Source organism: Anomalospiza imberbis, chromosome 14 (genome assembly GCF_031753505.1).
Source record: "Anomalospiza imberbis isolate Cuckoo-Finch-1a 21T00152 chromosome 14, ASM3175350v1, whole genome shotgun sequence".
Lineage (NCBI taxonomy): Eukaryota > Metazoa > Chordata > Aves > Passeriformes > Viduidae > Anomalospiza > Anomalospiza imberbis.
Genome location: NC_089694.1, coordinates 5242294 through 5258473, shown reverse-complemented (window position 1 = coordinate 5258473; position 16180 = coordinate 5242294). Strand labels below are relative to the sequence as shown.

Here is a 16180-nt window from a genome sequence, read left to right as displayed (position 1 = left end):
CTCAACAGATCTTAAAGGTGGAGGAGTTATCCCAATCCCAAATGCCTCTTCTGAATCTCCCAAATGGATTCTCAAAGGTTCTCATTTAAAAGCAGCAAGATTGGAGAGTTCCAATCCAATGAAAACCCATTGGAAGTTGATGGGATATTTGTTTTTTCCAGGGAGGGAGGACTCCTGGGATCTGGTGCCTTGAGGAGGTATCTCAGCTAAACTGCAAATTGTTTGGGGACGTGTCTGCAGGAGATGCCCCTAAAAAAATGGGATTTTGCCAGTTAAGGTTTGGATTATGCCCCAGTAAAGTTGTGGTACTGGTTCAAGGGGAGTGGAACTGGAAGTTGTGCTTTCCTTCTCTGAGTACAGCAGGAATATGGGGGAAAATCAATTCAGACTGACTCAAAGGCAGCAAATATTCTTTCTCCCAACTCCTGAATCTGGGAACACATGGTTAGAAACATCCATTCAGAGTAAATCCCGTATAGCAACTGATACTCCCTGTTTGGAAATACTATCCAAGGAACTGGTAGTCTGATGCAATCCACATTATGGATAGAAAATTAAATTAAAAAGCAAAACATTAAGGAAAAAAACATTGGAGAAATAGGGTGTAGCTTAACTGTTGTTTGACCCCAGAATCTGAAGAATTCTTTCTGCAAGACTGGGATGCTGTAAACACAACTTAGACATGATTGTGCTGCATTTCCTCCCCAGGTGTCGGAGAAAACCGAGGAGTGAAAGACAGATTTGAAAGAGAAAATAGAAACAAGGAGTGAACCTAAACACAGAGCTACTGGAGAAACCGTCAAAACAAGAAGCAAAATCCAACAGGGCCAATGAATTTTGGCTGCCAAGGAAATCTTGACTCCTCTATCCAAAGGAACTCTTGTAAGAGTAAACACTTACTCATCCTTTCCAAGACTCAGCTGGATTTACATCCTCGTGGGCTGTGAGTGAAGGACAGCGCTCTCCAAAATGGGAAGAAGGCTCCAGGAGCTGCTGGCTCCTGCTCTGCTCCTCCCACCAGCTCCAGGAGACAAATCCACCTTGTGGGACAGCACAGCTCCTTCCCAGCTCTCCTTTGCTGTTGCTGAGACCTTGCTGAACTGAAGGTCTTCAGTTGCAGCTCTGGAGGGCAAAAAGTTGGAATTTGTGACTGGTGGGGTTCAGCTTCAGCAGAATCCAGGCACTTGGAGCAGGACTAGGAGCTGACAAAAGATCTTTATAAGCCAAAACCCCCCAAGCAGATGGTGCTGATCTAATGTTTCTCAGGATGAGCTAAAATCAAGCTGTTCCATCAGCATCTGCACACATCACTGCACCTCTGCTGTTGGGCAGGGAAATCAAAACAGCTCCCAGGACTTGGTCCTGCTTGTTTAGAATCCTGGGAAGCAGTGATAGAGCAAAACTATCTTGTGGCTTTTTATTATTCCAATCAGCCTGTGAAATCTGGGCTGTAGCTGTTGTGATTTGTACATGCTGCCAGTGTTTCTAATCTTATTGAAATGATAAAATATCTCATGAGGCTGTTTTCTCCCAGGAATCATTTTCCTTGGAGTCCTTCCCCAGCCAGGAGCACCCAGAGCAGACCTGAGACACAACTGCTGCTGTTGATTTCTTGCTGTCAGTTGTTGATGGTGTAGAATTATTTTTTTTTATTTCTGACCAGATTCATATCTTAGGCCCAGGCCTAAGCCTGTGTTCATGTTTGTAACACACCCCACACGTGTCCTACATGGCACCTGACTGCTTCCAAATCCAGGCTGGACAGGGATTTGAGCATCCTAGTCTAGGTGGACACCTGGAAGGTGTCCCTGCTCATGGCAGGGGGTTGGAATGAGATAAGTTTTAAGGTCTCCTCCAGCCCATACAGTCCTGTGACTCTATGAATAACCTGACAAGAATGAGTCCAACCTGGCCTTGGACACCTCCAGGGATGGGGCAGCCACAGCTTCTCTGGGCACCCTGGGCCTTCCCACCCTTGCAGGGAAGGATTTCCTCCCAATATCTCATCTAAAAGTCTCCTAATTTTTTAATGCAATCAGGTTATCTCTTTGCTGGAGTCTTTGGTGCTGTTTCCAGACGAAGTGAAAGGGGAAGCAGAGCCTCATGAAGAAAATGTGATGAAGAACATGACTGGTGTTGATCATATTTGTTGGGAGGGGGTTTTCTGGTCTCGGGAATTCCCCATGGAGCTCATTGGGTTTGTCTTCCAGTTCTCATGAAAATTCTCACCCTTCTCTTTGCAGCCTTCATGGGGAGGCTGCACCAGTGTCACAGACAATATATGGGACATTGGCTTTTGGATCATGGAATCTCAGGATGGTTTGGGATGTGTCCAAGCTCAAACTGCAACTCTCAGACTTGTCCTGCCTCTACTGAGGGGTGAGCCACCTGTGGGTGAGAGGTGACAGAATTCCAGGAGATACTTCCAGGCTGAGTTGGTTCCCTGAGGCTGATGTTCCAACACCAGTAGCTCTTTTTGCTGGAAGCTCTAAATTCACAAATTATAACCTTTACATTTAGCTGGATCTCACCAGGTTGTGCTGGTGATTCTCCCCCAGAAAAACGAGAGCAATGGCTTTAGCATAAAGCTCCAGAAGGAACACAAACAATGCACTCAATTCCCTGTGCACGTAAGGAAAAGGAATTTCATGTGCCAGCTTGTGGCAGCTGCTCCGGGGAAACTCACCACTACAAAGACCCCCTTGGGAACAGAACTTTCGTAAAGAAATTAAACTGGGCAAAGAAATTAAAACCACCACAGGCAAAACTAAGAGGTCATTTCCCCCCCCAGGTCCCTCTCCCTCAAATTTTTCATTTTTCCCCTCCAAAAAGGCTGCTGTAATCTGTTTGTCAAGGGATTCTGAGCTGCAAGGGATGAAGGAGAAGTTTTCAGCAAAGAGAACCAATGATTATTTTTAGCATCAGCTGCATGGAAAATACTTCTCAGAGGCTCTGGTTGGTTAGAGGGGAAGATACATTTTCTCCTTTTTAGTTTCTGTAAAAACCCAGAATTTAGGAAGTAAATGACTCTGACAAAGAGCAATGGTTATGATGGGCAAATCCTTGCGGCCAGCACTGGCAAACCCTGGATCTCCGACTGGAAAACTCCTCAGATTCTCCTGCAGCTCCAGGGATTCAAGCTGCTCTGAATAAAATCCAGGGCGAGCTTCCAAGGGTTTGGCCACCAGCATTCCAAGATCTCCATTCTCTTTCTGCTGTCAGGGGGGAATATTTTTGTTCCTGTAGAAACCTTTGGTGTGTGTTTTCAGCTCGTTACTTATCCCCACTTCCAAGCGCCCACGGGAGGGAACGGCTGTCGTGGGACACAGGGATGGGCTGGGACACAGCTACCAGGCAGCTCTGTTAGGAAAAGCTGCTGTTTTGAATTAAAAATTGATTTCTTTGGAACAGAATCAGCCTCTCTTTTGGACAGGAGGAACGTGTGTGTCTGTACTGGAGGCAGAGGAAATCATTAACTATGTGGTGCAATTGAAGCTCTGTAGCAGCAGAGAGAGAGGCACTAATGAGCAATGATATTTCAGTGGCCAGAAAATGTAGGTAATTAGAAGTTATTTCTCACAGAACACCCCGTTCTGACTTTTTCCATGTGCCTCCTGCTACTTTTTGTTGCAAGAAAAAAAATTATTATCAGCTTGAGGCCCAAAACCAGAAATAAAAGGGAAGAATTTTTAAATGCTTGTCATTCTCTGTTCCTCTTTCTCTTATCTGATATATTAAACAACACCGTTATGTAATTTAACCTCTACATATATATTTCACTCTCCTTGAAATAATCCTATAAATTCTCCATAGGAAGAATTACTGAATCAGGATACAATTATTTATTTTCTTCTTGTCAGACTACAACTATTGACCAAACTTAAATTTCTTGGTGTGATCTTTTGTTGAATGTCTGCTTTTCCACACCCCAAAGGCTTGACTTGACAGCAAAAAAAAAATTGACATGAAATCTAAATCTTGATGGTTTTTATTGGCTGCTCCATCCAATATCATTATTATTTATTGGATGCCCCATCCTTGGAAGTGTCCAAGGCCAGCTTGGATGGGGCTTGGAACAGCCTGGGAGAGTGGAAGGTGACCCTGCCTGTAGAAGGGGATGGAGCTGAATGGACTTTGAGGTCACTTCCCATCCAAATCTCCTGGGTTTCTGTGATTTTAGAAAAAAAAAATTGTAATTATGCACTATTATGAATATTGCTATATTAATATTACTATACAATGTACTATATTAATGTTTTCTATATACTAAATAATAAATTACATACCTATCTCAGTAATAGTTTAGAAATGCAGCTGCTTTTCCTCTGGTTCCCACTGAAGGGCTGTAATTTGTTTTATGGGAGGGTTTTTTCCTTATTTGATTTCTCCCCTTATATATGTGGAAAACCTCTAAAAAACCAGCTACAGTTCTATGGACTAAACCACAAAAAAGCCACAAAGCAGCCACTTAATTTTGGATTTGGGGAAAAAACTTGGAAAGGAAACAGAAGCATGGAAAAGGCATGGAAACTTCTTTCTATTTGGGATCATTGCACATCAAACCCAACTCCTTAACAGCAAACAGTCAAAGCTGGAGCTATTTTTTTGGGTTAAAACCATGGGATTGCTCAATTTTCTGTCACATGATGATGGCACTGAAGTCTAGGTGGCCTTGCAGAATCTAAACTCTCCTTTAATCCAGGTAATTTTGGTAATGAATATTTCTTGGAAGCCATAACCAAGAGGAGAAAGAGCCTTTAAGCTGCACAAACCGAAGTTTTACCCTCAGAATGAGGGCAAAGAGCTCTGTAGGGAAATTCCATCGGACCCAGCATAACTGTCTGCAAAATCTCCAGGCAGTTCTGGTTTATCAGCAGAAAAAGCCACTTCCTGAGCCCTTGTCTGCAGGATAACTGATAAACCACAGCAGTAAACAGGGTTCAGATCCTCTGCAACTGTACTTGTTTAAGGAAGAAGAAATTCAGCAGTAAATTCTGCAGGTGCAATGAGTTGCGCTTTTAAATTTCCTGCGTGGTTCTAAAACTCTCATGTAACAACCTGCCCCAAACCAGAGCAATTTATGGCCACGGGGAAAGACAGGAACAGCAGCTGCATCTTTTCCCTCTCCTTTCTTCACAAGGATTGTGGCTTTTGCTCAGATCAGTCAAGCCTGTCCTAGATGGAGATTCATGCAGAGAAGAGCATCTGCAGAAGAGCTGATAATGAGGGTGGTGGTGCCCTGGCACAGAGTGCCCAGAGAAGCTGTGGCTTCCCCTGGATCCCTGGAAGTGTCCAAGGCCAGGCTGGACAGGGCTTGGAGCACCCTGGGACAGTGGAAATTGTCCCTGTCCATGGCAGGGGGCGGAACAAGATAAGCTTTAAACTCCCTTCCAAACCAGCCCACGATTCTGTGATTCTCTGAATGTTTGTTTTCCACGAATGCTGGTGGGGTCAGTCAGGGAACTGCTGTCCCCAAATTCTCAGCTTGCCAGGCTGCAGAGTGTGGCAATTTTATGTGAAAGCCAATTTTGTGATTGGATAAATTCCAACAAATATATTTCCACTGCTGAGGAAAAAAAAAAAAAAATCAGCTAAACAGGATGTGCTGATAAACACTGCAGCACTGGCCAAAACCTCACTATTGCTTTTCACAAGGTCCATATAAATAATTTTAAAATAAATACCTGGCAAGCTCCCAACTTCTACCAACCTTCTTTCACAAGTGATGGAAACGAGACTGTCTGGAAAGCATAGCACTGCACTTTAGGGGATGCTCATGTGGAATTACCTGAATGAGCCATCACTTTTGGGTTTCTGAGGTTTCTGAGCTGTCAGATGTCAACACTTGCCTTGTCCCCATAGCAGGTAGGAGCTGCTGTGATGTTTGATTTCACACACTCAGACCACAGCAGAGCAGACAGAATTCAACTGGTGACAGTTGAGTGCTGAGAGGAAGATCCCAAAGAGGCAAAGCAGGGCAGATTCCTGGTGGCTTTCTGAAAATCCAAACGGTGAGATCCTCCAAGAGGGTAAAGCTGTAGCCTCAGCTGTGTATTCATCCCCTGGGATAAGGTGAGGCTGGATCTATGCCCGTTCCTTGAAGCAATGTCAGAAGTGCCACCCTTGGCAGGGAGATCCAGCGAGTGTAAGCCGAGCTGGGGACTTATTTAGTTCAGGAGAAATGTCAGGCAAAGCTCACACTGTGCTAAAAAAAGCCATTGGGAAGTCAGACCTCATCCGGAGGATTGAGCTGGAGCAGAGCACCCATCAGGTCCTCAGCCCCAGGGGCAGGAGGGGACAGCAGGGCTGAGCTGCCAGGCCGGAGTGGGCAGAAAGCTTGGGAGTGTTTCCATGGTCTGCTCAGAGCTGTGCTTAGAAAGAAGGAAGAATTGGAGGGGAGGAAGAATTGGAGAGGAGGAAGAGTTGGAGGGGAGGAAGAGTTGGAGAGGAGGAAGGGGTGCTTTGCACCCAACTCCACTTGGAATCTTCCCAGTGGGTGCCCAGCCAGCCCGGCAGAGCCACAGGACAGAAAACACCTGGGACAAAGGCACGTAACCCCATTTTGGGGTCATTGTGGGGACAACTGACCAGGACTGAGCTGGCAGGGCTGGGAGCAGGGCTGGAGCCACAGCCGAGCACCAGCAAAAGCAGCACCTTTTGTGGCACCTCATGATGTCACCCAGGTCCCCTCGCTCATGTAAACAGTGGTGCAGGAGACATTCCACTTCCTCCTGAGCACTGGGCTGCACTGAGCACGGCTCTGCCCGCCAAGGTAAGGCTGCTTTCAACCCTCTCCTTGGGACCTAGAACTGCGCCCATGCTGCTTCCTGCAGAAACGTCCCTTTCTTTCCTCGGGCTTTTCCTTAGGGGGTGGCTCTTGCCAGGAGGAGTTTTGTGGCTCTCGGAGCCCTGCAGCAGCAGCAGCAGCCGCTGCTCTCCTCGTGTGCCAATGCTCTGGGTGAACACATGGAGGAGTTCAAACAGCGGCTGCTGCGCCTGCAAAAACAAATGTCAGGCGTGGGCAATTAGTGGTGCTCCAACTGTTCTGCAGTGTCGTTAATAGGGATAATTTCTGTCTCTTGCCTGATTCCTCTGGGAATATATTTTATTTTAAAGACATACTTGACAGTAAGGGTAAAATGAAAATCTGTTTTTTCCAACAGGGATTTATACTGCCATAAAATAAAAATCCATGTGCTGCCCATCTTTGTGCCATCTAAGGCTCTATGAGTGAGCGGCAACAGGAGGAAAATTATAATAGTGAGGGGACACAAGATGACAAAAATAGCAGGATTGCTTGGACTTGCATTTGCTAATGAGAATTCTGAGGTGGTTTTAATTCCTAATTCAGGCTGTAGTCACTGTTCTGGATTAAAACTTGACTTCATGGGCTGAAGATTTTAAACTTCATGGGCTGAAAGTTTTAAACTTAACTTCATGGGCTGAAGGCTTTAAACTTGACTTCATGGTCTGCAGGTTTCCAGCTGTACTTTGTAAAAGGTGCTTTTCTGCTGGCTTTGCTTTCACTTGCACCAGCAGCTCAGCTCTGCTGGGGGCCCAGCAAACAGACTATAGGATGGTCACAGACAGGATTTAGAGTGAGTGGCCCCTGAATCCAAGATTTCTGCACGTGGATCGAGAGGGAATCTCAGAGAAGGTGAGTCAGGATGTTGGGATTCCTCAGCAGGCTGGAGCAGGAGCTGTGCAGGGACAGTGGGGTTCCTTTCAAGGGCATATTTTTGGTGTCAAGTAAAAGTGCAGGGACTTTGGCCCCAGTGCCAGCATCATCAGCTGTGGGAATTCCATCCATGAGGGAAGTGCATCCATGGGACAGCCCTTGCCCAGCCTGGAGCCAGCATCGCGAGGGGGCTGTTGCTGTCTCTGCTGGAGCTGCAGGAAGGAGTTCCACCAGTGCTGCAAAACGAAAATACAGCAGACAGCCCAGACCTGCTCTTTGTTCTGTGGAAGAGAACCAAAAAAAGCACCTTTAACTGTAAAATGTTCCACTCGGAGCGCAGAGGTTTCACTCCGGTGTCATGGCCGCGCACTGAGGGCAGAGTGCAGAGATGTTTGTGCCCCAATCAAATCAATTAACCTGGTTCTGATGGTCACCTCAGACAGATCCAGGGCTCTGGAATGACATCCCTGAGCTTCTCAGCCTATCCAGATGAACATCTTTTGCCTAGGAATGCTATGCTTAGTTTCCAGTAATAACATGCTCTCTTCTTATATCCTTATTGCAGCAGCATCAGGGATGCAGAACCTCACAAAAATATAAAAAATAGTGGTTGGAGCTCAGTGTGTTTATTTGACACTGTTTTTTTTTTTTTTAAATTCATATTCTGAAAGCAATGTTGCAGTGGGAGCCAGCTCTCTCCAAGATGTAAATGAGCACTGATGAAATCTACTGGAGATTTCAATTTTCTGCAGCCCCTGCTGCAGTGAAGTCCTCCACCATTCAGTGAAGGACTTTGGAGATGTAATTTTAGGACCCTCAGTGGTATCTCAAGCATCTGCTTTTGTGCACAAGAGGGAAGAGAAGGGATTGGTGTGGGATTAAGCCTCAGTCTGAGCCAAAGTGAGACGAAAGGCAGAAATGCAGTAATTTTGTGGTGCACTGTGTGTGTCTGGGTGCATTTTGATTAAAAAGAAGGCTTAATCTTGTTATGCTTTTATGGTTTTGTAATGAAATTCTTAATCCTCAGAAAGGCCCTGCTGATGAACCACCCCATGCATATTAATTGTGGTAATGTTTTAATTGTGTGCACTGCCAGCCAGGTCACCCTGCTCAGACCCTGCACTCCCTGATGCAGGAAGAGATTTTCTGACTCCAGGGCATCCACCTCCTCTGAGTTAGATCTTCTGGGATGGTGGGGCTGGGACATCACCTGCAGGATGGGTTTTATAACCTCCTGGCTCCCAGGTTCACCACAGCTCCATGATCTCCATCAAAGTGCAGCTTTTCAGGATTCTTCTACCTGCAAATTGAATCATAGAATCATTTAGGTTGGAAAAGACCTTTAAAGATCATCAGAAAAGATATCAGCAACCAGGCCCACTCCTGAGAACAATTTTTTTCCCCTAATATCAGTTACTCAACAACACTGGATGTTTTCAGTTTGGGATCCTCCTAAATGATGGCAAGGTGGACTCATGAGAGCTCCCACTGCTGCCACTCAGTCAACACTTGGGGGTGAGAAAAACAGCTTAGAGAGAGCCAAGAAATGGAATTTGGATGAACCCTGACACCTTGTGGACAATTAGCAGATGAAGGTGATGGTTGAGGAGGAAGCTCTCCATGCTCTGTTCTCCCCCAAGGCCTTGGGCTCCTGCGTGGGCAGGGTTTGTCCCACCAGGAAGCCAAGCTGAGCTCTGGGATGGAGTGTGTGCCCTCAGCATCACCCTCCTGTTCCAGGGACACATGCTGGACACAGCAGTTTGCCCTAAAACCTCTGGTCAGAGCCCAGTTTGAGTCAGCAGACCTTCACCCCATCACCCCTACTGTCCTTAGTGTCACATGAGAGCTAAGTCACAGAATCAACAGAATATTCTGGGTTGGAAGGGACTAAATAAGGCCTAGCTGTATTTAAGGACCTCAATAAGCAATTTGGCTGCTGTAACTCATGGGACTGAAGAACAAGCACACACTGGCCAGCATTTAATTAGATAATTAATTGTAAAAGTGTCTTTAAAATATAAAATTTTGCAGTTGTCCCTAATCCTGTGTGGTTTTAATGATCTGTGTCTGGAGGAGCCGCAGGCCAGACCTTCCAACTTTGATACCCAAGGAAAACCAGGCATGTGAGGCCTTGGAAAAGGGTTTCCTAGCAAAGGGAGAGGTGACATGAAGGGACAGACGGTGCAGTGGGTGTGCTTTCACCAGAGACAAGGCCATGGCCAGCAGGACAACAGCTGGAAAGGGAAGAAACCTCCCGAGCAGCAGAAATTCACAGCTCTCCCAGGAACTGGGATGTAACCACATCCCCCACTCTGAGGGGAGGAACAGCCCCGTGCCCAGCTCCAGTCCCTGTTCACTCCCTGTCCTGACAGCTCCCAGAAGGAGAGCAGGAGGCCTCCATTGCTGCTTCTCAGGGGAGATAAATCCGTGAGCCAGATGAATCTTTCTTTTGCGTTTCTGTCACACTTGGAGCCTCTTCCCTCTTCACGTGGCAGGAGCAAGGCTGTGGTGTCCTGCGATGGGGAACACGGAGCAGAGCATCCTGTCCCAGAGCTGTGTGCGGGGACGGGGATCGGGAGGGAGCTGGAGGGACAAAAGCAGCTCTGAGGGCCTGGGATCCAGCATCTCGGTGAAGGAAGGGCACAAGCCAGAGAGCTTCCCAAAGGCAGCACTTCCCTGATGCTCGGAGCAGCTGGAGCTGCTGAAGCTGAGGCTGCTGCAGGAGATAAACACACAGACCTTGCTTTTTGAAGGCTGTGGGAATGTGAGAGAGAAGCTGAGAAAGAAAAGCAAGAATCTGTTTGGGGTTACAAGGCCCTGCACACTGGCCATATCCTGTATGGGACTTTGCCACGTCTGGGCGTTTTGGGGGCTGAATCCCAACCCTTCCATGTCAGCCTGGACAGAGTCTGGATGAGCTGCCAGATGGAAGCACCACAATGATTAAGAGGCTGAAAACCCAGCAATTTGTGCTCTGTGTCATTGAGAGCTCTAAACTCAACCCTTTTGGTAACACGAAGGAAAAAGCTTCAGTAACAGAGTAGGAGTTACTAATTTCTACCTACAGAGACAGTTTTTCTGGCAAATGCCCGTTGCAGGAAATGAGTCAGAGGAGTGAATCAGTGTCTGCAGTGCCACATGAAGCTGATTTTCAGCTTTAACCGTTATATTCAACATGAGAGGGAATCACTGTAATGAGAATTATAATGCTGTGAGGAAACCCCCAATAAACCCCAACTCCTGCCTGTGTTGGCTTGCTGAGGACGAGTGACCAAACTTACTGGTCCCAGTTACAAAAGCTGGCAAAAGTGGCCCAACAGTTCAACACATGGCATTTTGCTGATGGCTGAGAGGCAGAAATTGGCAGCACCTAAAAAGTAAAATTATCTGACGGAAAAAAGAGTCAGACTGAGGCTGCCATGGTGATGACAAATAGAAGTTGGTGGCGTGACCAGGTCTCTGTGTGTTCCATCAGCTTAAATACATTAACAGAGCACTTCAGGAGCACTGGCTGTGTTCACAACAGTCACATTTTCCAAGTCCACTCCCTGCTACCCTTTTGCATGTGGTCTGTGCCTGTAATGTCAGACAAAGTGGGTCCATGAGGTCCTCTGAGGGGCTCGGAGGCCTGTCCCCACATAATGCCCAGCATAGCCCAGCATATCCCTGGAAGTGCTCAAGGCCAGGTTGGATGGGGCTTGGAGCAGCCTGGGATAGTGGAAGGTGTCCCTGGCCATGGCAGGGGGTGGCACTGGATGGGTTTTAAGGTCCTTTCAAACCAAATCATTCTGTGATTCAGTGCTTGGCACCCACACTCTGAGTGCTGGGCCATGACCATGATGGAGGCTGGGATGTGCCACTTTCATCCATGTATTCCTGCCTTGCTCCCTGAGACCAAACCACAGGAGACCTTGAGGAGATGGCCAAAGGATGGGCAGCTTCTTCTGCTGCCCCGTGATCAGTGTGGCACAGCTTCACTTGTGCTCCTGGGACTGACACACTAGGAATGGACTCCCACACCTGAAGGAACAGTGGGATCTCTGACAGGGCAACTCTGAACATGATTCCAGGATGTTTCATGCAGACAACACTCCCAAACCTCTGCTTTGTGCTGAACAGCCAAATGGGAAATGCAGACATGAGCACTGACAACTCTTGCAGAACCTTTGCCTTCACATCCCATTTTTGTCTCCACAGGAATGACCCACCCACCCTACACCACCACAGCCTCTTCCAGCAACCCAGTCATGACCCAGAGCAACCACAGCTGCTCCCGTCAGGACATCACCTTCAAGAGCAGCCTCTATGCCACCACCTACACCCTCATCTTCATCCCGGGGCTCCTGGCCAACAGCGCTGCCCTGTGGGTCCTGTGCCGGTTCCTCAGCAGGAAGAGCAAAGCCGTCATCTTCATGATCAACCTGGCCGTGGCCGACCTGGCCCACGTCCTCTCACTGCCCCTGCGCATCTACTACTACATCAACCACACCTGGCCCTTTGGGGATGTCCTGTGCTTGCTCTGCTTCTACCTGAAGTACCTCAACATGTACGCCAGCATCTGCTTCCTCACCTGCATCAGCATCCAGCGGTACTTCTTCCTGTACCACCCCTTCCGAGCCAAGGGCTGGAAGCGCCGCTACGACGTGGCCATCAGCGCCCTGGTCTGGCTCGTCGTGGGGGCCCTCTGTGTGCCCTTCCCCATCATGAGGAGCCATGGGCTGGGTGCCAACACCACCAGCTGCTTTGCCGACCTGCAGGTGAAGCCAATCGACAGCAAGGTGGGCACGGTGCTGATGACCGGCACCGCCGAGCTCCTGGGCTTCGTGGGCCCGCTCGTCATCATCTTATTCTGCACATGGAAAACAAGAGACTCCATCCGGGGCTTCCACATCCCAGAGGAAAACAATGGGGAGAGGAGGAAGGCCCTCAGGATGGTTTCCATGTGTGCCATTGTCTTCTGTGTGTGTTTTGCTCCCTACCACATCAACTTCTTCTTCTACATGTTGGTGAAGGAGAATGTCATCACCGACTGCTTGCTGAGCACCATCACACTCTACACCCAGCCCTTCTGCCTGAGCCTCGCCAGCTTCGACTGCTGCTTGGATCCCATCATCTATTTCTTCATGACTTCCGAGTTCCAGGAGCAGATTTCCAGGCACAGCAGCATGGCCATCCGGAGCCGGCTCATGAGCAAAGAGAGCGCCTCGTCGATGAAGGAATGACAAAAAGCCACTTGGAAGAAACTAAGGTATTTCAAGTGAAATCTGAGACTGGTCTGGGATACTCCATTACCAACTCCGCTGTGGAAGATCCTGCCGGTTTGTCCAAGGGAATTTTGTGGCAGTGGAATTTTTTCAGTATATAGAAGATAAAACCTTGTCTAAGACTGGTGTGTTGGAATCTGGTGAGTGGCCCAATTGATGTGACTGTCCCCCTCCCTGTGCCACCCCCACCTGACCTCACTGAACTAGAAAGTACACAGGAGGGAGTAAAAAAGCTTTTACTGGGAAATTGTGGAAAAGTCCCAGGCTTTTCTTCTATTTTCCCAGTTGCAGGCTCTATGATCAAGCCAGAGACATCCCACATTCATACACTGACATCTGCTGAAGGATCTTCTCTGGGAAAACCACACAAGAACCTAAAACTGGCCAGTAGCAACCAAAGGACATTGTGGTTTGTGCAGTGGGGGCTGTGGACAGGTGAAGGTGTGCAGGTGCTTTCCATGTGCTCTTGGGTTTGGTGCATCCCACTGGTCACCAGTGACCTCTGCTCCCCCTTTCTGCACTCACCCTCCTGCTCTGCTCCTCCTTTCCCTCCTCACCCACCTCTGTTTGCTCCCTAATTGCTGACACATCCCAGAACTTGCACCTGCAGCTGGTGCAAGACCCTCTGCAAGACAAATTCTCCTCAAACATCCAGAGAGCGGCACCTTCCCTTGCTCCAGGTGACTTTCTTCCCCTCCAAGCTGGCAAGGTGGACATGGGCAGGTGGCTTTTGCCTTTGGACCCCTTGGGGCAGGACCATGGTGGTCCTGGGGTCAGTGCAAGTGGGTTTGATGGTGCTGGTGGTACCACTCAGGTTCTCACTCCCTTCTGTGTGTGGTCCAGAGGTACCTGAGATTAATCTGCCCAAAAAAAGCTCAGCTCAACCTGTTCAGTTGATCCATCTTTTAAAAAAGAGAGGAATCTTGCCAAGGTGATTTCACTGATAGAGCAGAAATTAAATTCCCAAACTATTGTGATTTTTTTTTCCACCAGGTCCTGTCATGATCCTAATGTTTACATTTTTAGGTAGTTATGCAAAGCAGCGACAAGGAAGGATTCATTTACCCGTTATTTTTAATTAGTTACAGCTCTTCAGCCGAGTCCACCCACTCTGTAACTTTAAGGGTATCTCATGATACCTGGGGATGGATTTGGCTGAACAGTCACCAATTTATTGCCTTTGGAAATCAGTATATTTTCAAAAGAATGTGAACAATTTGTACAGTCTTGCAACAGTTGCTACAAAACCAGAAGAAATACCAGAAACACTTGCTATGTGTATTTTAACCCCAACCACTCAATTCCACTGAATTAAAATGAACTCAGCCAAATATTTCCTTGTATTGTGTTTTCCCACTTCTGTTTAAAAAAAAAAAAAAAAAAAAAAAAGAGGAAAAGTCAAGAATCAGGGTTTAAAGTCAAGAATCAGGGTTTAAACAACCATTTCCCTCTAAAAGGCAACAACACTGATTAAACACAATAAGCTGTCATAGTTCTCCTAGATGTGAGAAGATGATTTTGAGCTGAGTAGGATGCACTGGGGTCGATGGAAATGTTCTCTCTGATGTCACTGACACAAGAAATGTTTGCACACTGCAAGGAGTCCCCTTCCAAAGGGGTGGATGCTCACGGGCAGAGTTGACCTCATAAAAATCAATTGTTATCAGTTCAGCAGTCTCTCATAAGCTACACTCTGTATAAAGCTGTCAGAGAAGGAGAGTTCAATTTCAGTGCTTGTTTTGAGGGTTTTTATAGACCTTGCTCAGCCTCCACGTGACTGGGAGCTGTTTCCTGTCCCTTCACTTTCGCACCCTTCTCCCTTGATCAGCTTGTGAAAACAAGCTGAGGGCACTTACGGGAACTCTGTATCTCCTTCTGTGGGTTTTACCTCCCAAGAACTGATGCTAAAAAAGAAAAAAAAAATAAAAATAATGGCTGTTTTGCAAACATCAGCTGAGTTTTGTAGTTACCACTGGTACCTGGAAAACTGTGTGGGATCAGCTCCTCCTGGGATCAGGGTTCAAGCAAAGGAGCACAACTTTTATTATTCTTAAACAGATTTGTTGCTTGTTTTCACTCTGGATAGTGGTTATTTATTTAATTTTTGAATCTACCACATTTCTATTAGATTTAGAAGTATTTTGAGGATAGGAAGGTGCCCTAGGTAGTGGGAGATGGACAAGGCATGGGAATACCTGCTCCAGCTGCTGAATGTCCAGGAGTGACAGTGGCTCTCCTGCCCATAACCTTAGCAAGGATTTGGTGTCTCCATCAGGAATAACATTCTCCATCTCCATGATGGCAACCCCAAGCACCTGAGCTCCCCACACGTTCCTGCCTCACTCACCCTCTGAACTCCCTTAGGTTCCCCAAATCGCTCCTGTTCCATACTGCAGCCCAACCTGTGAGGAAAAGTCACACATTCAACACTTTCAATCTTGTGGTGTGCAGGGGATCAGATAAATCTGACTGAAAGTCTCTTCTGGTGTGGGGGAAAGTGCCCTGGTTTCGGCTGGGGTAGAGCTAAACCACCTCTGTGGGGTTCAGCTGCCAGATGGGTTTAAAGCACCAGGGAAGTCAGTCAGGATGAGCCAGCCTAGAGAGCAACAGCTCAGAGCAGAGATCGGGGAAAACTTGCAATTTTCTGAAAGGCCAAGACGATCCATTTGACCTCCACAAACCCATGCATGATATCCAAACCCTTTCGTTCAGGCCTCCAAATCCTCAGTGTGCATCTCAAGAGAAGAAAACAGGCATTCCAGTGAGGAGGAGAGTATTCCAGCTGGCTGGTGCTGGATCTGACCCAGGACCTGCGCTGCAGGGGCTGCTTTGCCTCACACAATCAGAGGCACAATAAGCCTGGCTCAGGTTCCTGTAATTCACCCCATTTCCTGTGACCAAAAAACATGTTTATTATTTAGACAAGAGGAAATATAATTTCATGATGTTGCTCCTGGATTATCTCTTGTGCTGGTCCTGCTGCTCAGACTCACAAGTAGAAAAAGACTTTTCCTCCTTGGGCAGACACAAAAAAGCTGTTTTAACAGACATGCCACAGAAAGGCAGACTTGAACCAAATCCAGAGGTTTGGTACAGCTCCACATGGGTGTGAAAGATGGATCTGAAGGGCTCCTGGCGTTGGAGCATCTCACCCTGAAGAGAACTGCTCAGGATGGAGATGTGGTGAGGTCTCCAAGCCACCTGCACTGGTCCACCCCAACGCACAGCCCTGGGCGAA

At 47.4% G+C, this 16180-nt stretch overlaps 1 protein-coding gene across 2 annotated transcripts; it reads left to right on the top strand.

Annotated features, from left to right (window-relative positions):
* Positions 1 to 6232: 6232 nt before the first annotated feature.
* LOC137482380 (putative P2Y purinoceptor 10) lies at positions 6233 to 14894 on the top strand. Of its 2 annotated transcripts, none has more exons than XM_068204652.1 (2): positions 6233 to 6772; positions 11876 to 14894. In XM_068204652.1, exon 2 carries the CDS (start codon positions 11878 to 11880, stop codon positions 12898 to 12900), a length of 1023 nt encoding a protein of 340 aa, XP_068060753.1. In that variant the 5' UTR covers positions 6233 to 6772; positions 11876 to 11877; the 3' UTR covers positions 12901 to 14894. The 2 variants fall into 2 exon arrangements, with proteins under 2 accessions (XP_068060753.1, XP_068060754.1); XM_068204653.1 differs by lacking the exon at positions 6233 to 6772 and adding an exon at positions 6890 to 7657.
* The last annotated feature ends 1286 nt before the right edge of the window (positions 14895 to 16180 follow it).

What these genes read in the sequence shown, in the direction of transcription:
- LOC137482380 (XM_068204652.1), top strand. Translation starts at nt 11,878, where the DNA reads ATGACCCACCCACCCTACACCACCACAGCCTCTTCCAGCAACCCAGTC.